Source organism: Manis pentadactyla, chromosome 9 (genome assembly GCF_030020395.1).
Source record: "Manis pentadactyla isolate mManPen7 chromosome 9, mManPen7.hap1, whole genome shotgun sequence".
NCBI classification, from domain to species: Eukaryota; Metazoa; Chordata; class Mammalia; order Pholidota; family Manidae; genus Manis; species Manis pentadactyla.
Genome location: NC_080027.1, coordinates 16,577,243 through 16,600,515, shown reverse-complemented (window position 1 = coordinate 16,600,515; position 23,273 = coordinate 16,577,243). Strand labels below are relative to the sequence as shown.

At 39.9% G+C, this 23,273-nt stretch overlaps 1 protein-coding gene across 2 annotated transcripts; it reads left to right on the top strand.

Annotated features, from left to right (window-relative positions):
• The first annotated feature begins 222 nt into the window (after positions 1-222).
• MS4A2 (membrane spanning 4-domains A2) lies at positions 223-9,922 on the top strand. 2 transcript variants are annotated; one of them, XM_036917236.2, is made up of 7 exons: positions 223-383; positions 1,389-1,512; positions 2,040-2,174; positions 3,569-3,625; positions 4,146-4,301; positions 4,644-4,751; positions 6,748-9,922. In XM_036917236.2, the coding sequence occupies exons 1-7, from the start codon at positions 322-324 to the stop codon at positions 6,844-6,846; spliced, it is 741 nt and encodes a 246-aa protein (XP_036773131.2). In that variant the 5' UTR covers positions 223-321; the 3' UTR covers positions 6,847-9,922. The 2 variants fall into 2 exon arrangements, with proteins under 2 accessions (XP_036773131.2, XP_036773132.2); XM_036917237.2 differs by lacking the exon at positions 3,569-3,625.
• The last annotated feature ends 13,351 nt before the right edge of the window (positions 9,923-23,273 follow it).

Genomic DNA, 23,273 nt, shown 5'->3' with positions numbered 1-23,273 from the left:
CCCTGTCCATGTCTACTAAACTGTCATTTTTAGGTTCTGCAAATCCCACTGGCCTCAGGCAGATGTGTGCTCCAGGAATCTCACATTCCTATACCAGCCCTTCTGCGGCAGGCTACTCAAATTTGCTCTTCATCATAACAAGAAAAACCGCCTTGATCTTCTGTGGGAATCTTATCTGTCTGACAAACATCTGAAGCATGAAGATCGTCGTCAATGTCGTGAGCCAAGCCATCATCACTGCCCATCTGGAGCACTGACAGGAAGCCCACCAAGGCTCAGTGTGACAAATTGTTCCCCACCGGGCAGTTCCTTAAGGAAAATATGGACCCGGAAAACAGTGGCAGAGCAGGTCTTGCTCTTCCGAGCCCACAGCGGCCCCCCAGGTAGGTACAAATTATTATTGTTTTCTGTTCCTGCTCACCTGGTGGACCAGAGTTGGTCATGGCGCTGGGAAGACGCCAACACGTGGGCTTAGGCATCAGCCCATCTGGTTAAAAAATAAAGTGAATAGAAAGAAGCTTTTGCTCTACTTTCCCAGGAGTTGTGTCTGGTTGATGGGGAGGAAGGTTTTCACTCAGCTTGTAAACTGGGAATAACTTAAGTTGCTGGGTAGGAGGTAGGGGAGTTGGTGCCCTCAACGCAGATCTCTTGCTTCTGTGTCTCATGTGTGTTAAGGGGCAGAAGCTTTTCAAGAGCCCCTGGGCTCTTTCCTGGTTAGTCTTTGTGAACCCCAAGTTCTGGGATCCTGTCCCACTGGTTAGAGGGGAAATGTTCTTGTAATACTAAATATGAACACATGTTAAGACTTTCCCTTTAAGGGTTTTAGAGAAGGCTGATGACAGACCTTTGGGAATCTCTATCAGACTGAATATCATTGCAAAATATCTGGTATATTCCAAAGCTTCAGAAGGGATAGTGTTTCTAATTAGCCTCCTCTGAGAATGACAACAGGAAGAGAGATTCAACTGACCTCCAAAGCCATTCCTTTCTGCACATGAAGTTGGGTGTGTCATTGACAAAAAATATTCAAATACACTTCGGTGTTAAAACGACTGAGAGATGCCTGGGTGAATGGGTTTGTTTTGTTTTGTTTTGTTTACTCATCAGCACAAATTAATGGGAAATAACTTAGTAGTAAATGTGGATTGAGAAGACTTGGCATAGTTTCTGTTCCAGTTTGTTTATCTAATCACCGACTAGATGGTGATCTTCGCCGCTAACTTGGACCATCTGAGTCTCAGAATTTCTTACATATTACAATGAAAATTCTAATTGCAGGACTGTTTTGAAAAAATAAAAAGTCAAAACTCCCCTTTCTGTTAGTTAATAGCTTTGCACAGAACATTGGAGAATTTTCTCATGGCTGAATTTCTGTTTACACCTCACAGTGGGTCTGAAATTGAACTTTCAGAAGCTCCTCTCCGTGACACCCCCTTACTGGAGAAGGCCGCCCCATCCCCACCCCACCGTACATGGCAGACACTCTTGAAAAGGGAGCTGGAATTCCTGGGGGTGAGTGAGCCTCCTCCAACCTCAGCTGGCATAAGACAGGCTCTGGGAGAAAGTATCTAGTGAGAACAACATAGTTTCCCCCCTTGGATTCATGAAGAGTGAAAAACCTGGTAGATGAAGGGTTGACATTCTTCCTGTTGGAAAGAGGAAGCATTTCCTCATGAAGACCAGAATGCGACTGGCAAAGAGGACCCGCCCACTCTGGTCAGTGCTGGTGGGTTACTGTAAGATCTTGCTGTGAAGGATTTGTAAGTTTTATCTTTGCTTAGATGGAATGATGTCCACCATGACTCTGTAAGTAAAGGCAAATGAGAAATATATAGGCCATCCCCACTTTAGGTCATGCCTGCAACAATTCATAGAGTGAGAACTGGCCAGAGGGTGCTGGAAAATATCTCATCAGATGCTTTCTCAGGCCTGACTAAGATACCAAAGCAGTTTCTCATGTTTGACTTCATTTATAAGTAAATTGATGCATTCTTGGGAAAATGTCTTCTTATTCCACAAAATATATGCATCTTCTACAGGTAACACAGATTCTCGTTGCTTTGCTGTGCCTTTGTTTTGGAACAATTGTCAGCTCCATGCTCCATATTTCAGAATTTAAGGAAGACTATTTTTCATCATTTAAAGCAGGCTACCCATTCTGGGGAGCAGTTTTTGTGAGTATATATATCTGGAATGGTCTCTCAAATAACAGTGCACATAACTTTCCTTTTACTCAGATCAAATCTAATCAATTGTTTATTCCATAAACATATATACTCATAGTTTAAAGGAAATTTGTGTTAAACATATCAGCATACCTTTATCAGATGAGAAACCTGAGACTAATAAAAAAGTTTAAGGAATTTCCCAAGGGACATTTAGCTAATAAAAATTGACCCTATAAGCTGTCAGAATCCAGTTCCAGAAAGATGTCCCTAATACTGCACATCAATAAAACTATCTTAGTTCAGGGAGGGGAAAGAGACTGCAAAGGAGAGGAAAACAAGGTCAGTAGACATCTGACGAGCTTCGACTATGTCCTGGAAACATGTTGATGCTCTCCCACCACATCTCTGTTAGTCATTGTGCTGTTTAGAAACCAGGTGACTCAGGGAGGTCCTCAGTCTCTCTGCTCCCTGCCTTTCTATCCTCAGGCCATCACTGATCTGCTTTCTGTCGTTATTGATTAGTTTGCATTTTCTAGACTTTTCTATTAAAGGAATTACACAGCATGTTCTCTCTACTGTCTGGCTTCCTTCACTCAGCATAACTGTTTTTGATTAATCCATGTTGGTGGTGGTGTTTTTTATTAACAATTCATTCAGAAAGACATATTTTAACTCTAAAAAAATACCACATTGGCTTGGCCCTCTGCTAAATAGCTAGGATTCAGATCACCTCCATGGGACCCTCCTTGACCTCTGCCATATTCTATTTGAAACTTTTATCTCCTGTCCTTGCATTGCAAACACCTAGCTTATTGGGTGCCTCTCCACCCACCATGCACTCCGAATCTTTGAGATTGTTTTGAATTTGTACTATTGATTTTAATTTTCAATAAATATTTTGCCATGCACATTTTCATAATTATAATATGTCTATATTACATTTTTCATAGTCTGGAGATATGCCTGCCACAAACACATGTTTCTTGCCCAAAGGGTCTGACACTCATACAGGATGCTCGTGCAAACAGATGATTACAATAAGTGAGAGTAGTAAATAAAAATATAATAAAAAACAGAGTCATGTACAGAGTGCTGCTGGACCTTCCTACTATAAAAGTCAGGTTCAACATCACCTGGGAGCCTGGGAGAAATGAAGAATCTCAAGCCCTATCCATCTGCTGAATAAGAATCTGCATCTTAAAAGACCATCATATGATTCACATGCACATTTAGCTTTGAGAAATGCTCTGTAGGAAATAAGAATAAAAACATCGCTCAAGGGAACATAATGGATGGTACTATAGATTACACCCAAATTTACATTTGGAGGATGGAAGTGAAGGGGACATAGAGAAGGACAGATTCTCAGTGTGCTCTCTCTCCCCCTATTTTTTGGACAGTTTGCTGTTTCTGGATTTTTGCCAATTATGTCTGAAAAGCAACATACAATGTATCTGGTGAGTTGCAATTCTTTGTCCATCCTTAAGAAGATAAGAAAAATTGAATTTTAGGACTCTTATCATCTTCTACATTATGAGTGAATGTGGATATGTGATTTTTTCCAATGTACTCTATGTTGGATATAATCATTAAAAAGAGAGTCATTAATATATCTGTTGTATTATTTAAAAAACAATAAAATGTAATTACCTTGACACCTGTTTAAAAAATATCCTTCCCTGGGCCCTTGTCCCTGTAAGCATAGTCATAGGATCAAGTAGAAGATTCATTTCCAACTAAGGAGACTAGTTGAGGAGAGGCAACGCGTGTCTCCGTGGGTCTTCCCGAATGCAGTGCTCGCAAGAAGGCTACAGGTGCCTATTAAACAATGAGTACATTTTCAAGACTTCTCTTTTTAATCTACATTTTGAACCAATTCAGAGTTTACAGGGTACATCCAGCCCTGAAGGTGCAGGTAGATTTATTGGATGCCCTGACAGGTACAGCCCCAGTGTGAGTGTTGTTCTTTACCATCAGGTGTGGGGAAGCCTGGGAGCAAACACTGTCAGCTGCATAGTGGCCGGAACAGGAATCAGCACCCTGATCATCAACCTAAAGAGGAGCGTGGCTTCTATGGACAGTTGCCAGAGAGTTTATGAAAATGACTCCTGCTTTATGGCTTCTTTTTCCACTGTAGGTACTTCTTGAGGGAAGGCTAAGATTGATTCTATGTCCTAATCTCAGTAAGAAGCCCTCTTTTCCTTTTCCTTGAGCCCAATCCTTTTTGGCAACCTCTATCATGTAACGCAATGTTCTGTAGGTTCATGCACAAAGAGCCTGGCTCCCAGCTGAATTCTGTGAGGTTGGAGTCATCTGCCTTGCGGTTTTCCCAGGGGTGTGTGTGTATGTGAGTGTGCATCACTTTATAGGGACTGATCATATGGGGGTGGCAGTGAGTGAAATCGGGGGCTCCCATAAGGAGACACACTTTTGGGGCACCTACCTCGTGACACCTACTTTGTGGTTGTTCAACAGGAAATTGTGGCAATGATCCTGTTCCTTACCATTCTGGGGTTTTGTAGTGCCATTTCTCTCACTATCTATGGACTTGGAGAAGTATTCGAAGTATTCAAAGGAACTAAGGTAGGTACAGGCCTGCTACTAAATTTTGAATGACAAGCTGAGGAATTTGAGCTTTACTACTTAAACATACAGCCTAGATTTTCTAGAACATTTCTTGTGAAAATTATTTCCCCAAGTTTCAGTATTTTGGTTTCCAAATGTCATGCTTTGAATCACATTTTCCATTCATAAGTAGAACATAAGATCTTAAGAAAATAAGATAATAAGAAAATAAGATCTTCCTAACTTTAGAAAATGCATGGGAGATGAACAGTAGCATGTAGCAGAAACGCTCCGGTACCTGGGCTGATTCTCCAGTCCCGAACGGCTTCCTTGCATTTGTTCCTGCTCACTCCTTCCTTGGCTTTCACCTTCTCCTTTGCATGGAACCTTCAACTTTCTTTTTTCCCTCATTCGTGGCTCCCAATAGCCTTTCCCTGTTCCTAGCCTGCCCATCACACCTTTGATATAGGAAAAAGAATCACCAACACATACACTTGCAGAAATCTTCCAGTGAAACACACTCTCTCTGTCCACTTGCCAAAGCGTTTATGTCTGGTTGCTTTTTCTTTTTAATTTTGGTATCATTAATCTACAATTACATGAGGAACATTATGTTTACTAGGCTTCCCCCTTCACCAAGTTCCCCCCACTGTCCATCAGCATAGTAAGATGCTATAGAGTCACTACTTGTCTTCTCTGTGTTGCACAGCCCTCCCCATGCCTCCCCGCCACATTATACATGCTAATCGCAATGTCCCCTTTCTTTCCACCCCACCCTTAGCCCTCCCTTCCCTCCCATCCTCCCCAGTCCCTTTCCCTTTGATAATTGTTAGTCCATTCTTGGGTTCTGTGATTCTGCTGCTGTTTTGTTCCTTCAGTTTTTCTTTGTCCTTATACTCCACATATGAGTGAAATCATTTGGTACTTATCTTTCTCCACCTGGCTTATTTCACTGAGCATAATACCTTCTAGCTCCATCTATGTTGTTGCAAATGGTAGGATTTGTTTTCTTCTTATGGTTGAATAATAAATATTCCATTGTGTATATGTACCACATCTTCTTTATCCATTCATCTACTGATAGACACTTAGGTTGCTTCCATTTCTTGGCTATAGTAAATAGTTCTGCGATAAACATAGGGATGCATCTGTCTTTTTCAAACTGAGCTGCTGTATTCTTAGGGTAAATTCCTAGAAGTGGAATTCCTGGGTCAAATGGTATTTCTATTTTGAGTTTTTTGAGGAACCTCCATACTGCTTTCCACAATGGTTGAACTAATTTACATTCCCACCATCAGTGTAGGAGGGTTCCCCTTTCTCCACAACCTCACCAACATTTGTTGTTGATTGTCTTTTCGATGGTGGCGATCCTTACTGGTGTGAGGTGATATCTCATTGTGGTTTTAATTTGCATTTCTCTGATGATTAGCGATGTGGAGAATCTTTTCATGTGTCTATTGGCCATCTGAATTTCTTCTTTGGAGAACTGTCTGTTCAACTCCTCTGCCCATTTTTAATTGGGTTATTTGCTTTTTGTTTGTTGAGGCTTGTGAGCTCTTTATATATTTTGGATGTCAACCCTTTATCGGATCTGTCATTTATGAATATATTCTCCCATACTGTAGAGTACTTTTTTGTTCTATTGATGGTGTCCTTTGCTATACAGAGCTTTTCAGCTTGATATAGTCCCACTTGTTCATTTTTGCTTTTGTTTCCCATGTCTGGTTGCTTTTTTTGATCATTTTCCTCCAACGACAAAAAGACAGCAGATAAACACAAGTTCCGGCATGTAATAGCCTCACTGACTTGTTATCGACTGTTGTAATTCCTTTTGGGCCCACTCGGCCAGGCAATACAATTTGGTTGGTTGCAGACAGAGGGAGCAAGTGCAGCATCATGGGAGAGAGGGCGGAGATTCAGAAAGACACAAGGAGATGAGACCCACCTCTAGAACAAGTGTTCTAGTGGTGGGGAATTCTTGGTGATTGATGTTAAATGATTTTTCCCTCATCAGTGTTCAGAAGATCGTCTTTATGAAGAATTAAGCATATATTCGCCAATTTACAGTGAGTTGGAAGAAAGAGCAGAGACATCTTCTCCCACTGATTCATAAGAATCGTATGTTCAGAACATTCTGACAGCAAAGAGTACAGAAAACCACAGGTGTTTGTTTAAGGGGCTGCTGGAAGAATGTCAGTTCTCTCCATGGTCTGCCAATTTTACATTTTGATTTTTTCTCCAGATGATGGTGTTCTGTTTTTGCTGTTTCTGTTCACCCAAAAGTCTCCCTTGTCTCCCATTTGTAGATATGATAGTTTTGTGTTTTTCTTGTTTAATGCTATCTCACAGCCATCCCTTCTGGGAAGTCAACACATACTAAGAGTTTACTATGTGCAGTTAGGGAAAATAAGAGGAAGGCTGGTTGAGAGTTGAGTTAAACGTAGGCAACTTGATAATATTTGGTTTTTAGCCCTTTTTAGAGGTCACAAGAATGACAGATGTGCATAATATATGTCCCCTTGACAGACTGTAAGCCCCTTAAGGGCAAAGTTCATCCAGCAAACATATGCTGGGAACAATTTAGTGTTAAAGTTTCCCACACTTGTCTCCTTTACACTGTGTACCCAAGTATTTCATATGTAGTGAGTGCGCAGTGGGAAGGCACAAACCGCATGTTATAAATTAAAAGTGCTCTATAGGAGAAAGGGATCATTATATAAATTATTTAATTCATATATATATATACATATATATGCATAAAAGCAACCTCCAAATTTTAATAATCTCTAATGATATAAAATTTAAGTCCATTCTATCTTAACTCTAAGGAAGCTCTCTGATCCCACTCTAATTTTCTCTTTAATATGCTTTTATGCTTGACAGTCTCATATCAGCACCCTGGCTTGGAATGTTCTGTCTTCTCTTCTTTGCTTGCTTGAATTTCTTCTTTTTTCAATTCCTATCTTAAAATTCACCTCATTCTTTAAATGTTCTTTATGAGATTGTTCCTCTGTCTAGATTATGAGTTTTTCTAACCAAATATACCCCCCACATACCCACACAGAAACACACATATATAACTATATGCAAATATTTTATATCCCCTCAAGGATAATATATTTTTTCAGAGACACAAAGTTTCGTAAAAATCTTATATCGCCTGAATCACCAGCACATTCACTGACATGATGTTTTTCAATAATGTTTGCATGATGGTTGTGAGAGTGCACACATGTTATTGGGCTGTATGCTAAGATTTGCACATTCTATTGTATGTCCCTCAATAAAAATAATAAAGTTAAAAAAGTGTTTGCGGATTGATGAGTGGGCAGTGGGGAATTTTACTAAGTTACTCAGTGACTGGTGGGATGGATGGATGGGCAAAAACATGAAAACCATAAATGAAAATATAATTTAATGAGGAATTTGAAATGAAAGATGAATATATGAATGAAGACCTTGCTAAAATGAAGTCAGTGGGAATGGAGAGAAATGGTTGTATATAAAGCATGGGGAGAAGGGATGGTAGATCTTGTTAACAAGCTGAATTAAAGGATCTGAGCAAGCAATTGGATGATTAATACAATAAGAGCTTGAGTCTAAAATCAAAGAGAATACCTGGTATGTTTAAAGAAATGCTAGGAAATCAGAAGTATGAACTGATGAGGATAAGTACAGATAGAGCTAAATTGAGCTTAGCTTTTGGTTTTCATTTTTAGGAGACCAAAGAGAAATGTGCAAAGGGCCTGATGGCTGGCATTCAATAAAGAATTCTGGCAAAAATAAGATTTGATGATAGCAAGTCAGCATCATTGTAAGAGAGGGCATTATTAAATAAAGCAGATTCATGCTCTAAGAGAATTATTTTGAGATAAAAGTAAAGCCAAGTTCATCTTCACATGCATGTAATCAGAGGGTAAATGAAAAGAAAAACATCCAGGGTAGAAGATGCAAAACTTAAGTCAGAAAAGCAGATCGTGAAACGGTAGACTGTGGGTGGCCCAAACAGACAGAGGTTGGACAAATAGAGAATAGCTTACCACAGAGACAGTATCTGCTGGCTACAGAGAAGTCTATAGTGATGTCAACTCCAGGTAAGGCACAGACATGGGGTGGGAAAATAGCAACGGTGACTGATGGCCAAAGGTGCAGAGAAACTCAAAACATGGTAATGGCGATGAGCAAATGCCTGAAACACTTGTAGAGGCATCTAGAAAGAGAGCATGGGACAGATGAGATGTGAGAAATAAGACAGTAGACTGTGGATAGAGACTAATGAAGAAAAATAAGCAAAATAACTTTTTTTGTTGCTTGTTGCTATTTTTCTTATTAGGAAAAGGAAAAAGCAATTTGCATCTTTAAGCAGGCCCTATGGAGGGCCTGAAAAAAATCATTTGGGGTACCATTCAGAATTTATTAATAAAATAACTACATTTTATGTAGTTAGAATGTCAAAATTCAAAGGTGAAAGATCATTTTCCCAGAATGTAAAAGTGATCACATAACCACAAAACAAAATATTAAGTGACTTGGTATGTTTATCTCACCTCAAATCCTCAGATTTTTAATTTTCATTTTTCTGAAATAAAATTGTTTCTCAAAATTAGACAGTAGCACAAAAATATACCCTTCCACTGTGTGGCTTGCCAGGCTGTATCTCCCTTCCTGATCATCCATAGGTATTAATCATTTCACATCCATGGCATATATAGTCACATCCAAACTCCTAAGCCTGGCCTACCAAGATCCTCTACAAGATTCTCCAATTTATCTTGATAAGTGTGTAATATATACTACTACCCTTTCTCCAAATTCATATTTTAAACACATTGTTGACTATGCATTTCTATGTACATGACACAATTTTTGTCTCAAGACCATTCTGATGGCTGTCCGACCCCTGCCTGCCTTTCATCACGTGCCCACATCATGGATACACAGAGCACACAACTGCTATGCTCTTCACAGATTCATTGCTGCAAATTATCTTTATAAAAATTTCAATGTACAGGTCATCTTCTCCATGAAGACTGCCTACTGCACACCTATTCATCCAGCCTTAATTTCTTGCTTCATAACCACTTTACCCCATCATTCAGTATGTTATTTATTATGAGTGTACTTGTGATCTTTTTCATGTACCCTCAATTTCTAGTATTTGTGCAATAAATCAGAATCATTTAAATTGATTTTTTGTCTGTGTTTCTGTTTGTATATGAGGGTAAGGGGCTGACCAAGGATTATGGAGAATCAAAGCATCAATTCAGTGATGCCAAGAACCCAGAGCAGTTTCTGGAGGCCTCCTTTTTATCGGTTTCAACAGATGGGACAATCTATAACCCCACAGACAGAAAACAGTTGCAAGAATAACTGGTCATTTCTTGTCAATAAATGGTGGGATAAAGTTGGAAGGAAATTGGATCATGAATCACATTTTACACTTGGTCCTGACTCTGATTCCCTTGCTATGCTATGTGAACTTGGGACAGTCTTTTCCCTTTGGGGAGCTCAGGTGTTCCAACTGAAAGGGAGCAGTTTGTGACAACATGTTTCCAACAGATTTTTCTATTTCTGTGTCTGTGCTTTTGGTAATCACAATTACTAAGTTTGTGCTTGGCAGCACAGCAGCAAGTGGAGCTATCTGATGCTATTTGATATATGATCTAGCATCTGAGAGATAACATTTGTTCTAAACTCCTCTGGCAAAGGCTAATCAGAATTTATCTCTGAAAATTGTCTTAGAAATAGAATGTCCCAAATAATTCCCATTCTATGAGGTATGGGCCCACCTACAAAAACTGCTGATAAAATAGGGTGCCATATTCACAATTTCAGATTGATTTAGAGTGTTGAGGTAAACTTACACATGCAAGAGTGTGAGAATACACTGGCAGTTGCCATCTGTGTTTCCAGAATATTTCCTTCTCTGATGCCGAGGTTCCTGTTTGCAGAGTCGAGGAATGAACTTCACAAGCACTTAAGGTAGGAGAGCAAGTGAGAGGCTTTTATTTATAAATAAAGTGAGAGGACAGAGCTCCTGGCTCACACTGGGAGGGGACAAGAGAGCCCGGGGTGGTGCACTGTCTAGGGGACTTATAGGCAGTTAAGAGACAAAAGGGTAGGGATACAGACCTGCTAAGTGGTCCCGAAATGTTTGTTTTTGAAGAGACATTAAGTTTCTTATTAGTCTTCTGGGTTGTTTACAAGAAATTTACTGCTCTGATTTCCTCCCAGGATAGCAGCTTCCTGGTCTGGGGGCATATCAATCAAGACTGTCAGCTTTGCTCCCAAGGTGGGCTGAGTTATCGTCTGTTTATTAAGGAGTATGTTAAGAAACCTCCTTTTTAACTAACTGGGTTTTAAAATGCAATTTTTTCTTTAAGATGGAATCCTTCCTGCTTTTACTATGTTGTTTTGGGCTTGCTTGCTAAATTGCCCAGGTTGCAAATCACTTGATTAGTGCTGGAGGAGGAAAAGCAGCACCTGGGTAAAGTCCAAAAATAAGCTTGGCCCCCTAGCAGGCCAAAGCAAATCTCACAATGGATTATCTTGCTGTTTTTTTTCTGGAGGCCCTCACCCTACTCCGTCTAAGCCCATGGTCCCTGTCTCACCTCTATTGGAAAACCTCTGCTCATTCCAGTCAAGTGAGCTCACTTTGTGTCTCCCAAAGAGCTTCTATCTGAACATCTGCCTAGCATTTTGTTGAACAGGAGTGAGGAGTAGTGATCATTTAACTGTGAAGTTTGGAATACAATACACACAGAAGTAAATTGTAGTAGCTACATTAGATTCCAGTTCTATGAGCTTGGGTAATCTTTTAAATATTTCTTAATTTTTCTCCTCTCTTAAATGGATGTACTAAATATAACTACTTCAAATTCATTGTGTATGTTCGAAGATCATGTAGCCAAGTGCCTAGAATGGTGTATGGAACATATTTTTGCATCCATAAATATTGATGCCTAATCCTGAACCTGAAGTTAGGAAAAGAGACTTTGTCCCAACTTCTCAGGGCCTTTGACAAAATTCATCAAACCTTGTTATTTCTGGTTGGAAAAAGTGGGTACAGGACCCTGGAAAAGATTGGGGAAGGTGATTATTAGTAGCCTCCCCACAGAATATCTCTAGGTAAATTGAAAGGCTAGAAATATATATTAGATGATGATATTGTCTCAGTCCCAAAAACACAGAGAAATCATTGGAGAGGTGCTGTAGGGAAAATGCTATCAGATATGCTTTGGGAAACCTCTAGAAACATGTCTTTTCAGTACTGGGAACTATCTTAACACATACTATCAACCCATTAGGAATGAACTGCTGGGAAAACACAGTGTAGGAGCCTCAATCTGTAAAAAACACAAGAACAGAGGGGTGGATAGTCAAGAGAAGTTCTTGGCTCTAACATTAAGCTCTGCCCAAAAGGTGCCCCCATAGAACAGCTCATTTCCTGTTCTTCTTTGGGGGCCCCAGAACACTTTTTTGGGTTAGATTCTGGCCTATGTTTCTGCAAGGCCTTGGTCATGGGGATAGACTTAGAAAGAGGGCTGGCTAAGTGTCCATCAGTAGATGAATGGATAAAGAAGTGTGGTACATATACACAATGGAATATTACTCAGCCATAAGAAGAAAACAAATCCTACCATTCGCAACAACGTGGATGGAGCTAGAAGGTATTATGCTCAGTGAAATAAGTCAGGCGGAGAAAGACAAGTACCAAATGATTTCACTCATCTGTGGAGTATAAGAACAAAGCAAAAACTGAAGAAACAAAACAGCAGCAGACTCACAGAACCCAAGAATGGACTAACAGTTACCAAAGGGAAAGGGACTGGGGAGGGTGGGTGAGAAGGGAGGGAGAAGGGGATTAAGGGGCATATGATTAGCACACATAATGTAGGGGGGTCACAGTGAAGGCAGTATAGCACAGAGAAGACAAGTAGTGACTCTATAGCATCTTACTATACTTATGGACAGTGACTGTAATGGGACGTGCGGTGGGGACCTCATCATAGGGGGAATGTAGTAACCATAATGTTGCTCATGTGAAACCTGAGCATAAGATTGTATATCAATGATATGTTAATAAAAAAAATAGAGCCACCATTTGAACCAGCAATCCACTTCTGGGTATATATCCAGAGGAAATGAAAGCAGGATCTTGAAGAACTACTTGCACACCCGTGTTCACTGCAACGTTATTCACAATAGCCAAGAAGTGGAAGTAACCCAAATATTCTTCCACTGAAGAAAGAATAAAGAAAATGTGGTCTGCACATACAAGGGACTATGATGAAGTCTCAAAAAAGAAGAAAATCCTGACAGATGTGCACCGCGGATGAACCTTGAGGACATCATGCTAAGTAAAATAAGTCAGTTACAAAAAGACAAATGCTGGGTGATCCCACTGACATGCGGAATCTGAAATAGACTCACAGAAACAGCAGAAAGGTGATTGCTGGTCAGGGGTGGGGAGCAGGGAATGGTGAGTTGTTCAGTACGTATAAATTTCAGTTTTGCAAGAAGTAGCCATCCTAGAGTGCTGTGACTGTCCTTAGGGGTTAAAATAGTAAATTTTATCTTATATTGGTTTTTTTAAATAACCACAATGAAACGTTTTTTACAAATTTTGAAAAAGTTGGAGAAGAAGATTCAGGAAGACCTGCCATTGCCTAACATTTTAAAAATCACAACTGTTCTAGGAAATCTATACGTTGTCACTACTGCTCATGATAGAAGTTGCGGATAATCACCACCAGTAGCCACAGCTTCTGTAAAACACAGAGGCAAGTGACAGGTAGGAAAAAGGATGTTGCCATTAAACCTCATGCTCTCTGAAACATGCTTCCACACATCTTCCTGCCATTCCAGAAAAATATATATAATTTATGCCTCTCTTCCTCCTACCAAATCTTATTCTAGTACAAATCATTGGCACAGCATAAATTGCAACCAGAACCCTGGCACAAAAGACATCTGGGAAGTATTGACCCCAGTTGACCAGCCCTTCTTCACGAAGCAGAATATGGAGTGGGAAAGGCCCATCTGGCTTCCATTTAAAAAAAAAACCAACATACATATTAAAGATAACTTTATTAAGAGTTTACTAGTGACCTATATATGCATTCTCTCCTCTCTATGAATTAATATTAATTAGTTAAAGTTAACAAATGAATTAACTAATTAATTAATATAAATTACTTTTCCCTTTTACCAGGAAAAGGAAATTTCAGGATGGAACAGGATTCTGGGGTGTGTTGGGAGCCATAGGCCATAGAAACAATGGTCTCGCCCTTTTCGCCTAGGCCTCTAGTTTCTCAAGCCTGCCCCGTTTACGAAAGATCAATTGACCCAGCTTGTGACTAGACCGCTGGGATAGAGATTAAGCAGCTGCCGTGATAACATCTCCTCCTTAGTAAAACATTCTGTCTTTTCTCAGTAATCCCCCACCCGTGATCTTTTCCACAGAACATTCTTCAGTTATGTATCCTAGCAACCTAGATAATCCTTGCCACTTCAGCTGGGGCTGTTTCCCCCTCCTAGCTCCTATATAATCTACCTTGCAAGAATAAACTTGGAGACCTTGATCAGACTTTCGACTTGGTCTCCTTCTTTGTGTCTGGTTTGTCTCTCATCCAGGTTAACTTCCCCTTGAGCCCTTGTTGAACTTCCCCGCCGGCCGGGGCAGGGGTGGAAGCAGAGGGGTTTTGGTATGTGTGAAAGTAAAAACTATAAACGATAGGTTGGAGATAGTCTTTCTTCCATGCCTTTGTGAAGACGTACCACTCTGTTTGTGGGTCTACAGTACTATGCACAGTGTCTGGTCCAACCTTTGCATCTTGGAGAGTAACTCACTCACTGAATATAAAATCTTTACATGTGGTAACAGTTAAATGTTGGTTGTGTATGTTCCCAGTGATGGTGCTGAGGATAATTTCACTTCCTGTGTGGGAAAAGGTGACCTTGTAGATTATTCTAGAAAGAGGAACCTCACTGCAAAAACAGCATTATCTTTCTTGCCTCTCTTCCTTTCCCAGTCATAATGTGATAAGATATATAATGTCTTTTGGTAAGTATATAGTCTTTTATTTGGCTTCTTTCACTCAGCAAACTTATTTTGATAGTCACCCATGATTTTGCATGTACAGAGTAGTATTCCATTGTATGGCTGCACCGCCTCTTTGTTCACTGATTTGCCTATTGATGGGCACTTGGGTATGACAAATTAGGCTATTATGAACATTCTTTATATGGACACAAGCTTTACTTTCTCTTTGGTGAATACCAAGTAGAAAGGCTGAGTCACACAGATGTTTTACATCTAAGAAACTGCCAAGTGGTTTCTGAAGTGCTTGTACCATTTCACATTCCCACAGCAGTATATGACAGATCGTGTCCTCACATCCAGGCCAGCACCTTGAATGGCCAGTCTTTTAAATTTTCTCATGCTAACAGATGTGAAGTAGTCCTCATTGGGGTCTTAATTTGTATTTACCCAGCTACTAATGATTTTGAGCTTCTTTTCATGTCATAGTTTGCTTATTTGGTGAAGAGTCTATTCAAATCTTCTGCCTTCTTTAAAACTGAGTTGTTTTCCGGTTCTCGAGTTGTGAAAGGTCTTATATCTTCTACATACAAGTCCTTTATCTGAAATATGATTTGAAACTCTACTCCCAGCTTTTGTATCTTTTTATTCTATACCAATATCTTTCAAAGAATTGGTGTTTTTAATTTGAAGTCCAATTTGCATTTTTTTTTGAGAGGGCATCTCTCATATTTATTGATCAAATGGTTGTTAACAACAGTAAAATTCTGTATAGGGGACTCAATGCACAACCATTAATCAACCCCAAGACTAATTCTCAACGGTCTCCAATCTTCTGAAGCATAACGAACAAGTTCTTACATGGTGAACAAATTCTTACACAGTGAATAAGTTACATAGTGAATAGTGCAAGGGCAGTCATCACAGAAACTTTCAGTTTTGATCACGCATTATGAACTATAAACAATCAGGTCAAATGTGAATATTCGTTTGATTTTTATACTTGATTTCTATGTGAATCCCACATTTCTCCCTTATTATTATCATTATTATTATTATTAATAAAATGCTGAAGTGGTAGGTAGATGCAAGATAAAGGTAGAAAACATAGTTTAGTGTTGTAAGAGGGCAAATGTAGATGATCAGGTCTGTGCCTATAGACTAAGTATTAATCCAAGCTAGACAGGGGCAACAAAACATCCACGGATACAGAAGATTTCTCTCAAAACAGGGGGGGATGAGGTTCTAAGCCTCACCTCTGTTGATCCCCAATTTCTCACCTGATGGCCCCCCTGCGACTGTGCCTGTCTTAGGTTGTTCCTCCCTTGAGGAATCTTACCCGTCTCTGGCTAACCAGTCATCTTCCGGGGCCATACAGGGAAATGTGAAGTTGGTAAGTGAGAGGGAAGCCTTATTGTTTGAAAAGGTTAGCTTTTTACTTCTTTGAAGATTTATGCCCTGTGGCTTCTATGCCCTGCATTTGTCTTGAGGTATCTTTACCACTTGGAAGAATTATGATACTCGGTAATTTCTATATGAGGCATGAATTCTAATTAAGGGTTGTAATTAGGAAGGAAGAAGAAAAGCTATAGAAGTGGCAGACGGAAGAAAACATGGGAAGATTATTTCTTTGACATATCTTCTTGTAGTGTAACATAAGCATGTATAGGTTTTAAACTACTAATTAAATTGCGTGCACACATTAACATAATAGGAATACAGCCACATAACCAAAGCAGACCTATAATTACCAGCCATATCCAGTGAAACCAAAAAACCAGTTAGGCACCCTAGGCATTTGTGAAAACTTATCAGTGATATGATGGATATTGTCTAACTGAATTTGAATAGTTTGAGAAAAATCAGACAATTTAAAACACATTCCTGGGAACTGTTCACATCCCATATGTTCTTTTAACAGTAGATAGTCTGTAGTCGCAAGATTTTGGAGCACTGCAACTTGGACTTCTCCTAATTCTTGGTTGAGTTCCAACAGTATAGATCAAGTCAAATTTGTTGTTTTACTGTATGCACAGGCCAGCTTAGATATCTCCTTCTTCATTCCAATGGCAATTCCAGGAACCAGTGGGATGAACGCAGCTACAACTGCAACAGCGCCAGGATCTTTGTTGACATTTTTTGATGATCATCTTCTGGAATGACTCTTCCAGAGAATGTTGATGTTGGAAGTTCTTCTTCATACTGTATCTTAATTCTTTTTCTGGGTAGCCAAATTAGGCTTTGATCCTCTGTTAGTCCATTGCTGGGTTCTGTGATTCTGCTGCTGTTTTGTTCCTTCAGTTTTTCCTTTGTCCTTATACTCCACATATGAGTGAAATCATTTGGTATTTCTCTTTCTCTGCTTGGCTTATTTCACTGAGCATAATACCCTCTAGCTCCACCCATGTTGTTGCAAATGGTAGGATTTGTTTTCTTCTTATGGCTGAGTAATATTCCATTGTGTATATGTACCACATCTTCTTTATCCATTCATCTACTGATGGACACTTAGGTTGCTTCCAGTTCTTGGCTATTGTAAATAGTGCTGCGATAAACATAGGGGTGCATCTGTCTTTTTCAAACTTGAGTGCTGCATTCTTAGGGTAAATTCCTAGGAGTGGAATTCCTGGGTCAAATGGTAAGTCTATTTTGAGCATTTTGAGGAACCTCCATACTGCTTTCCACAATGGTTGAACTAATTTACATTCCCACCAGCAGTGTAGGAGGGTTCCCCTTTCTCCACAACCTCGCCAACATTTGTTGTTGTTTGTCTTTTGGATGGCAGCCATCCTTACTGGTGTGAGGTGATACCTCATTGTAGTTTTAATTTGCATTTCTCTGATAATTAGTGATGTGGAGCATCTTTTCATGTGTCTGTTGGCCATCTGTATTTCTTTTTTGGAGAACTGTCTGTTCAGTTCCTCTGCCCATTTTTTAATTGGATTATTTGTTTTTTGTTTGTTGAGGTGGGTGGATATCAAGCCTTTATCAGATCTGTCACTTACAAATATATTCTCCCATACTGTAGGGTACATTTTTGTTCTATTGATGGTGTCTTTTGCTGTACAGAAGCTTTTCAGCTTAATATAGTCCCACTTGTTCATTTTTGCTGTTGTTTTCCTTGCCCAGGGACATATGTTCAAGAGGTCACTCATGTTTATGTCTAAGAGGTTTTTGCCCATGTTTTTTTCTAAGAGTTTTATGGTTTCATGACTTATATTCAGGTCTTTGATCCATTTTGAATTTACTTTTGTGTATGGGGTTAGACAATGGTCCAGTTTCATTCTCCTACATGTAGCTGTCCAGTTTTGCCAGCAACATCTGTTGAAGAGACTGTCATTTCGCCATTGTATGTCCATGGCTCCTTTATCAAATATTAATTGACCATATATGTTTGGGTTAATGTCTGGAGTCTCTAATCTGTTCCACTGGTCTGTGGCTCTGTTCTTGTGCCAGTACCAAATTGTCTTGATTACTATGGCTTTGTAGTAGAGCTTGAAGTTGGAGAGTGAGATCACCCCTATTTTATTCTTCTTTCTCAGGATTGCTTTGGCTATTCGGGATCTTTCGTGTTTCCATATGAATTTTTGAACTATTTGTTCCAGTTCGTTGAAGAATGTTGCTGGTAATTTCATAGGGATTGCATCAAATCTGTATATTGCTTTGGGCAGGATGGCCATTTTGATGATATTAATTCTTCCTAGCCACGAGCATGGGATGAGTTTCCATTTGTTAGTGTCCCCTTTAATTTCTCTAAGCAGTGACTTGTAGTTTTCAGGGTATAGGTCTTTCACTTCTTTCGTTAGGTTTATTCCTAGGTATTTTACTCTTTTTGATGCAATTGTGAATGGAGTTGCTTTCCTGATTTCTCTCTCTATTGGTTCATTGTTAGTATATAGGAAAGCCACAGATTTCTGTGTGTTAATTTTGTATCCTGCAACTTTGCTGTATTCCGATATCAGTTCTACTAGTTTTGGAGTGGAGTCTTTAGGGTTTTTTATGTACAAATATCATGTCATCTGCAAATAGTGACAGTTTGACTTCTTCTTTACCAATCTGGATTCCTTGTATTTCTTTGTTTTGTCTGATTGCCGTGGCTAGGACCTCCAGTACTATGTTAAATAACAGTGGAGAGAGTGGGCATCCCTGTCTAATTCCCGATCTCAGAGGAAATGCTTTCAGCTTCTCGCTGTTCAATATAATGTTGGCTGTGGGTTTATCATAGATGGCCTTTATTATGTTGAGGTACTTGCCCTCTATTCCCATTTTGCTGAGAGTTTTTATCATGAATGGATGTTGAATTTTGTCAAATGCTTTTTCAGCATCTATGGAGATGATCATGTGGTTTTTGTCTTTCTTTTTGTTGATGTGGTGGATGATGTTGATGGATTTTCAAATGTTGTACCATCTTTGCATCCCTGGGATGCATCCCACTTGGTCATGGTGTATGATCTTTTTGATATATTTTTGAATTCGGTTTGCTAATATTTTGTTGAGTATTTTTGCATCTACATTCATCAGGGATATTGGTCTGTAGTTTTCTTTTTTGGTGGGGTCTTTGCCTGGTTTTGGTATTAGGGTGATGTTGGCTTCATAGAATGAGTTTGGGAGTACTCCCTCCTCTTCTATTTTTTGGAAAACTTTAAGGAGAATAGGTATTATGTCTTCTCCGTATGTCTGATAAAATTAAGAGGTAAATCCATCCTGCCTGGGGGTTTTGTTCTTGGGTAGTTTTTTTATTACCATTTCAATTTCTTTGCTCGTAATTGGTTTGTTTAACTTTTGTGTTTCTTTCTTGGTCAGTCTTGGAAGGTTGTATTTTTCTAGGAAATTGTCCATTTCTTCTAGGTTTTCCAGCTTGTTGGCATATAGGTTTTCATAGTAGTCTTTAATAATTCTTTGTATTTCTGTGGAGTCTGTCGTGATTTTTCCATTCTCATTTCTGATTCCATTGATTTGTGTTGATTCTCTTTTTCTCTTAATAAGTCTGGCTAGAGGCTTATCTATTTTGTTTATTTTCTCAAAGAACCAGCTCTTGGTTTCACTGATTTTTGCTATTACTTTATTCTTCTCAATTTTGTTTATTTCTTCTCTGATCTTTATTATGTCCCTCCTTCTGATGACTTTAGGCCTCATTTGTTCTTTTTTTTCCAGTTTCGATAATTGTGATATTAGACTATTCATTTGGGATTGTTCTTCCTTCTTCAAGTGTGCCTGGATCGCTATATACTTTCCTGTTAAGACTGCATTCGCTGCGTCCCACAAAAGTTGGGGCTTTGTGCTGTTGTTGTCATTTGTTTCCATATATTGCTGGATCTCTATTTTAATTTGTTCGTTGATCCATTGATTATTTAGGAGCATGTTGTTAAGCCTCCATGTGTTTGTGAGCCTTTTTGTTTTCTTTGTAGAATTTATTTCTAGTTTTATACCTTTGTGGTCTGAAAAGTTGGTTGGTAGAATTTCAATATTTTGGAATTTACTGAGGCTCTTTTTGTGGCCTAGTATGTGGTCTATTCTGGAGAATGTTCCATGTGCACTTGAGAAGAATGTATATCCTGCTGCTTTTGGATGTAGAGTTCTATAGATGTCTATTAGGTCCATCTGTTCTACTGTGTTGTTCAGTGCTTCCGTGTCCTTACTTATTTTCTGCCCGGTGGATCTATCCTTTGGGGTGAGTGGTGTGTTGAAGTCTCCTAGAATGAATGCATTGCAGTCTATTTCCCCCTTTAGTTCTGTTAGTATTTGTTTCACATATGCTGGTGCTCCTGTGTTGGGTGCATATATATTTAGAATGGTTATATCCTCTTGTTGGTCTGAGCCCCTTATCATTATGTAGTGTCCTTCTTTATCTCTTGTTACTTTCTTTGTTTTGAAGTCTATTTTGTCTGATATTAGTACTGCAACCCCTGCTTTCTTCTCTCTGTTGTTTGCCTGAAATTTATTTTTCCATCCCTTGACTTCTAGTCTGTGCATGTCTTTGGGTTTGAGGTGAGTTTCTTGTAAGCATCATATAGATGGGTCTTGCTTTTTTACCCATTCTATTACTCTGTGTCTCTTGATTGGTGCATTAAGTCCATTTACATTTAGGGTGACTATTGAAAGATATGTACTTATTGCCACTGCAGGCTTTAAATTCGTGGTTACCAAAGGTTCAAGGTTAGTCTCTTTAGTATCTTACTGACTAAATTAGCTTGCTTATTGAGCTGTTATATACACTGTCTGGAGATTCTTTTCTTATCTCCCTTCTTATTCCTCCTCCTCCATTCTTCATATGTTGGATGTTTTGTTCTGTGCTCTTTTTAGGAGTGCTCTCATCTAGAGCAGTCCCTGTAAGATGCCCTGTAGAGATGGTTTGTGGGAGGCAAATTCCCTCAACTTTTGCTTATCTGGGAATTGTTTAATCCCTCCTTCATATTTAAATGATAGTCGTGCTGGATACAGTATCCTTGGTTCAAGGCCCTTCTGCTTCATTGCATTAAATATATCATGCCATTCTCTTCTGGCCTGTAACGTTTCTTTCGAGAAGTCTGATGTTAGCCTGATGGGTTTTCCTTTATCGGTGAACTTTTTCTCTCTAGCTGCCTCTAAAACTGTTTCCTTGTCCTTGATCTTTGCCATTTTAATTATTATGTGTCTTGGTGTTGTCCTCCTTGGATCCTTTCTGTTGGGGGTTCTGTGTATTTCTGTGGTCTGTTCGATTATTTCCTCCCCCAGTTTGGAGAAGTTTTCAGCAATTATTTCTTCAAAGACACTTTCTATCCCTTTTTCTCTCTCTTCTTCTTCTGGTACCCCTATAATGTGGATATTGTTCCTTTTTGATTGGTCACACAGTTCTCTTAATATTGTTTCATTCCTGGATCCTTTTATCTCTCTCTATGTCAGCTTCTATGCGTTCCTGTTCTCTGGTTTCAATTCCATCAATGCCTCTTGCATCTTATCCATTCTGCTTATAAATCCTTCCAGAGTTTGTTTCACTTCTGTAATCTCCTTCCTGACATCTGTGATCTCTCTCTGGACTTCATCCCATTGCTCTTGCATATTTCTCTGCATCTCCATCAGCATGTTTATGATTCTTATTTTGAATTCTTTGTCAGGAAGACTGGTTAGGTCTGTCTCCTTCTCTGGTGTTGTCTCTGTGATCTTTGTCTGCCTGTAGCTTTGCCTTTTCATGGTGATAGGAATAGTCTGCAGAACTGGGACGAGTGACGGCTGGAAGGACTTCCCTTCTTGTTGGTTTGTGGCCCTCCTCTCCTGGGAGAACAGCGGCCTCTAGTGGCTTGTGCTGCGCAGCTGCGCGCAGACAGGGTTTCTGCTTCCTGCCCGGCTGCTATGGAGTTAATCTCCGCTGTTGCTGTGGGCGTGGCCTGGCTCGGGCAGCTACTCCAAAATGGTGGAGCCGCGTTGGAGGGGGAGCAGCCGGGAGGCTATTTATCTCCGTGATGGGTCTCCGTGCTCCCTGCTGCCCAGGGGGTTAGAGTGCCCAGAGATCCCCAGTTTCCCTGCCTCTGGACTAAGTGTCCCGGGGCGCTTCCGTCCGGTTTTGGGGTCCCTGTCCCTTTAAGACTTCCAAAAAGCACTCGACAAAAAAAAAACAAAGAAAAAAAATAATAATAATAATTAAAAAAAAAAAAACAACTGCTCGCTTTTCTTTGTCCTATGGCGCCAGCCTCAGGGACCCACTCAGCGGTCTTACTGCCCTGTTTCCCTAGTATCCAGGGCCCTGCGCACCCACTGTGTCTGCGCTCTGGCCCGGATGGCTGGGGCTGGGTGTTCAGCAGTCCCGGGCTCCCTCTCCCTCCTGCTCTGACTCCTCTCCTCCTGCCAGGAGTTGGGGGGAGGGGCGCTCGGGTCCTGCCGGGCTGGGGCTTGTATCTTACCCCCTTCGTGAGGTGCTGGGTTCTCGCAGGTGTGGATGTGGTCTGGATGTTGTCCTGTGTCCTCTGGTCTCTATTCTAGGAAGAGTTGTCTTTGTTATATTTTCATAGATATATGTGGTTTTGGGAGGAGATTTCCGCTGCTCTACTCACGCAGCCATCTTGGCTCCACCCCCCAATTTGCATTTTTTTAAGTGGATCATGCTTGAACTCTCCAAGTTCATTAGGAAAAGCAAGAGAGAGATTCTTCTCTAGCAAGTAATAAAGCCTCTGCCACTGTACAGGGTACAGGGAAGTCTAGGAATTTGTTTCTGAGGCATATTCATAAAACATCCCCATTTCAAGTCTCACCATCCCATTGTTTCTCATAAGGTCCCTGAAAATAAAACAAAAGACACGTTAAAGATGCATATCCAGTGTCCTTTGCATTTGAATTATCTTTAAAGTATAAATTTTGGACTTGATTTTCAATGTGGTTTGCAGGAGATATGTGTAATCATAAGTGTTTCCAAGGAAACCTTCTGACTTTCATCAGTGTGCAGTGGGTTGTTATTTAACCAAAGAGTTTATTTTCTGCAAGGATTATGATGCAGTTAATATCACCAGCCAGCACCACAGTCTTTA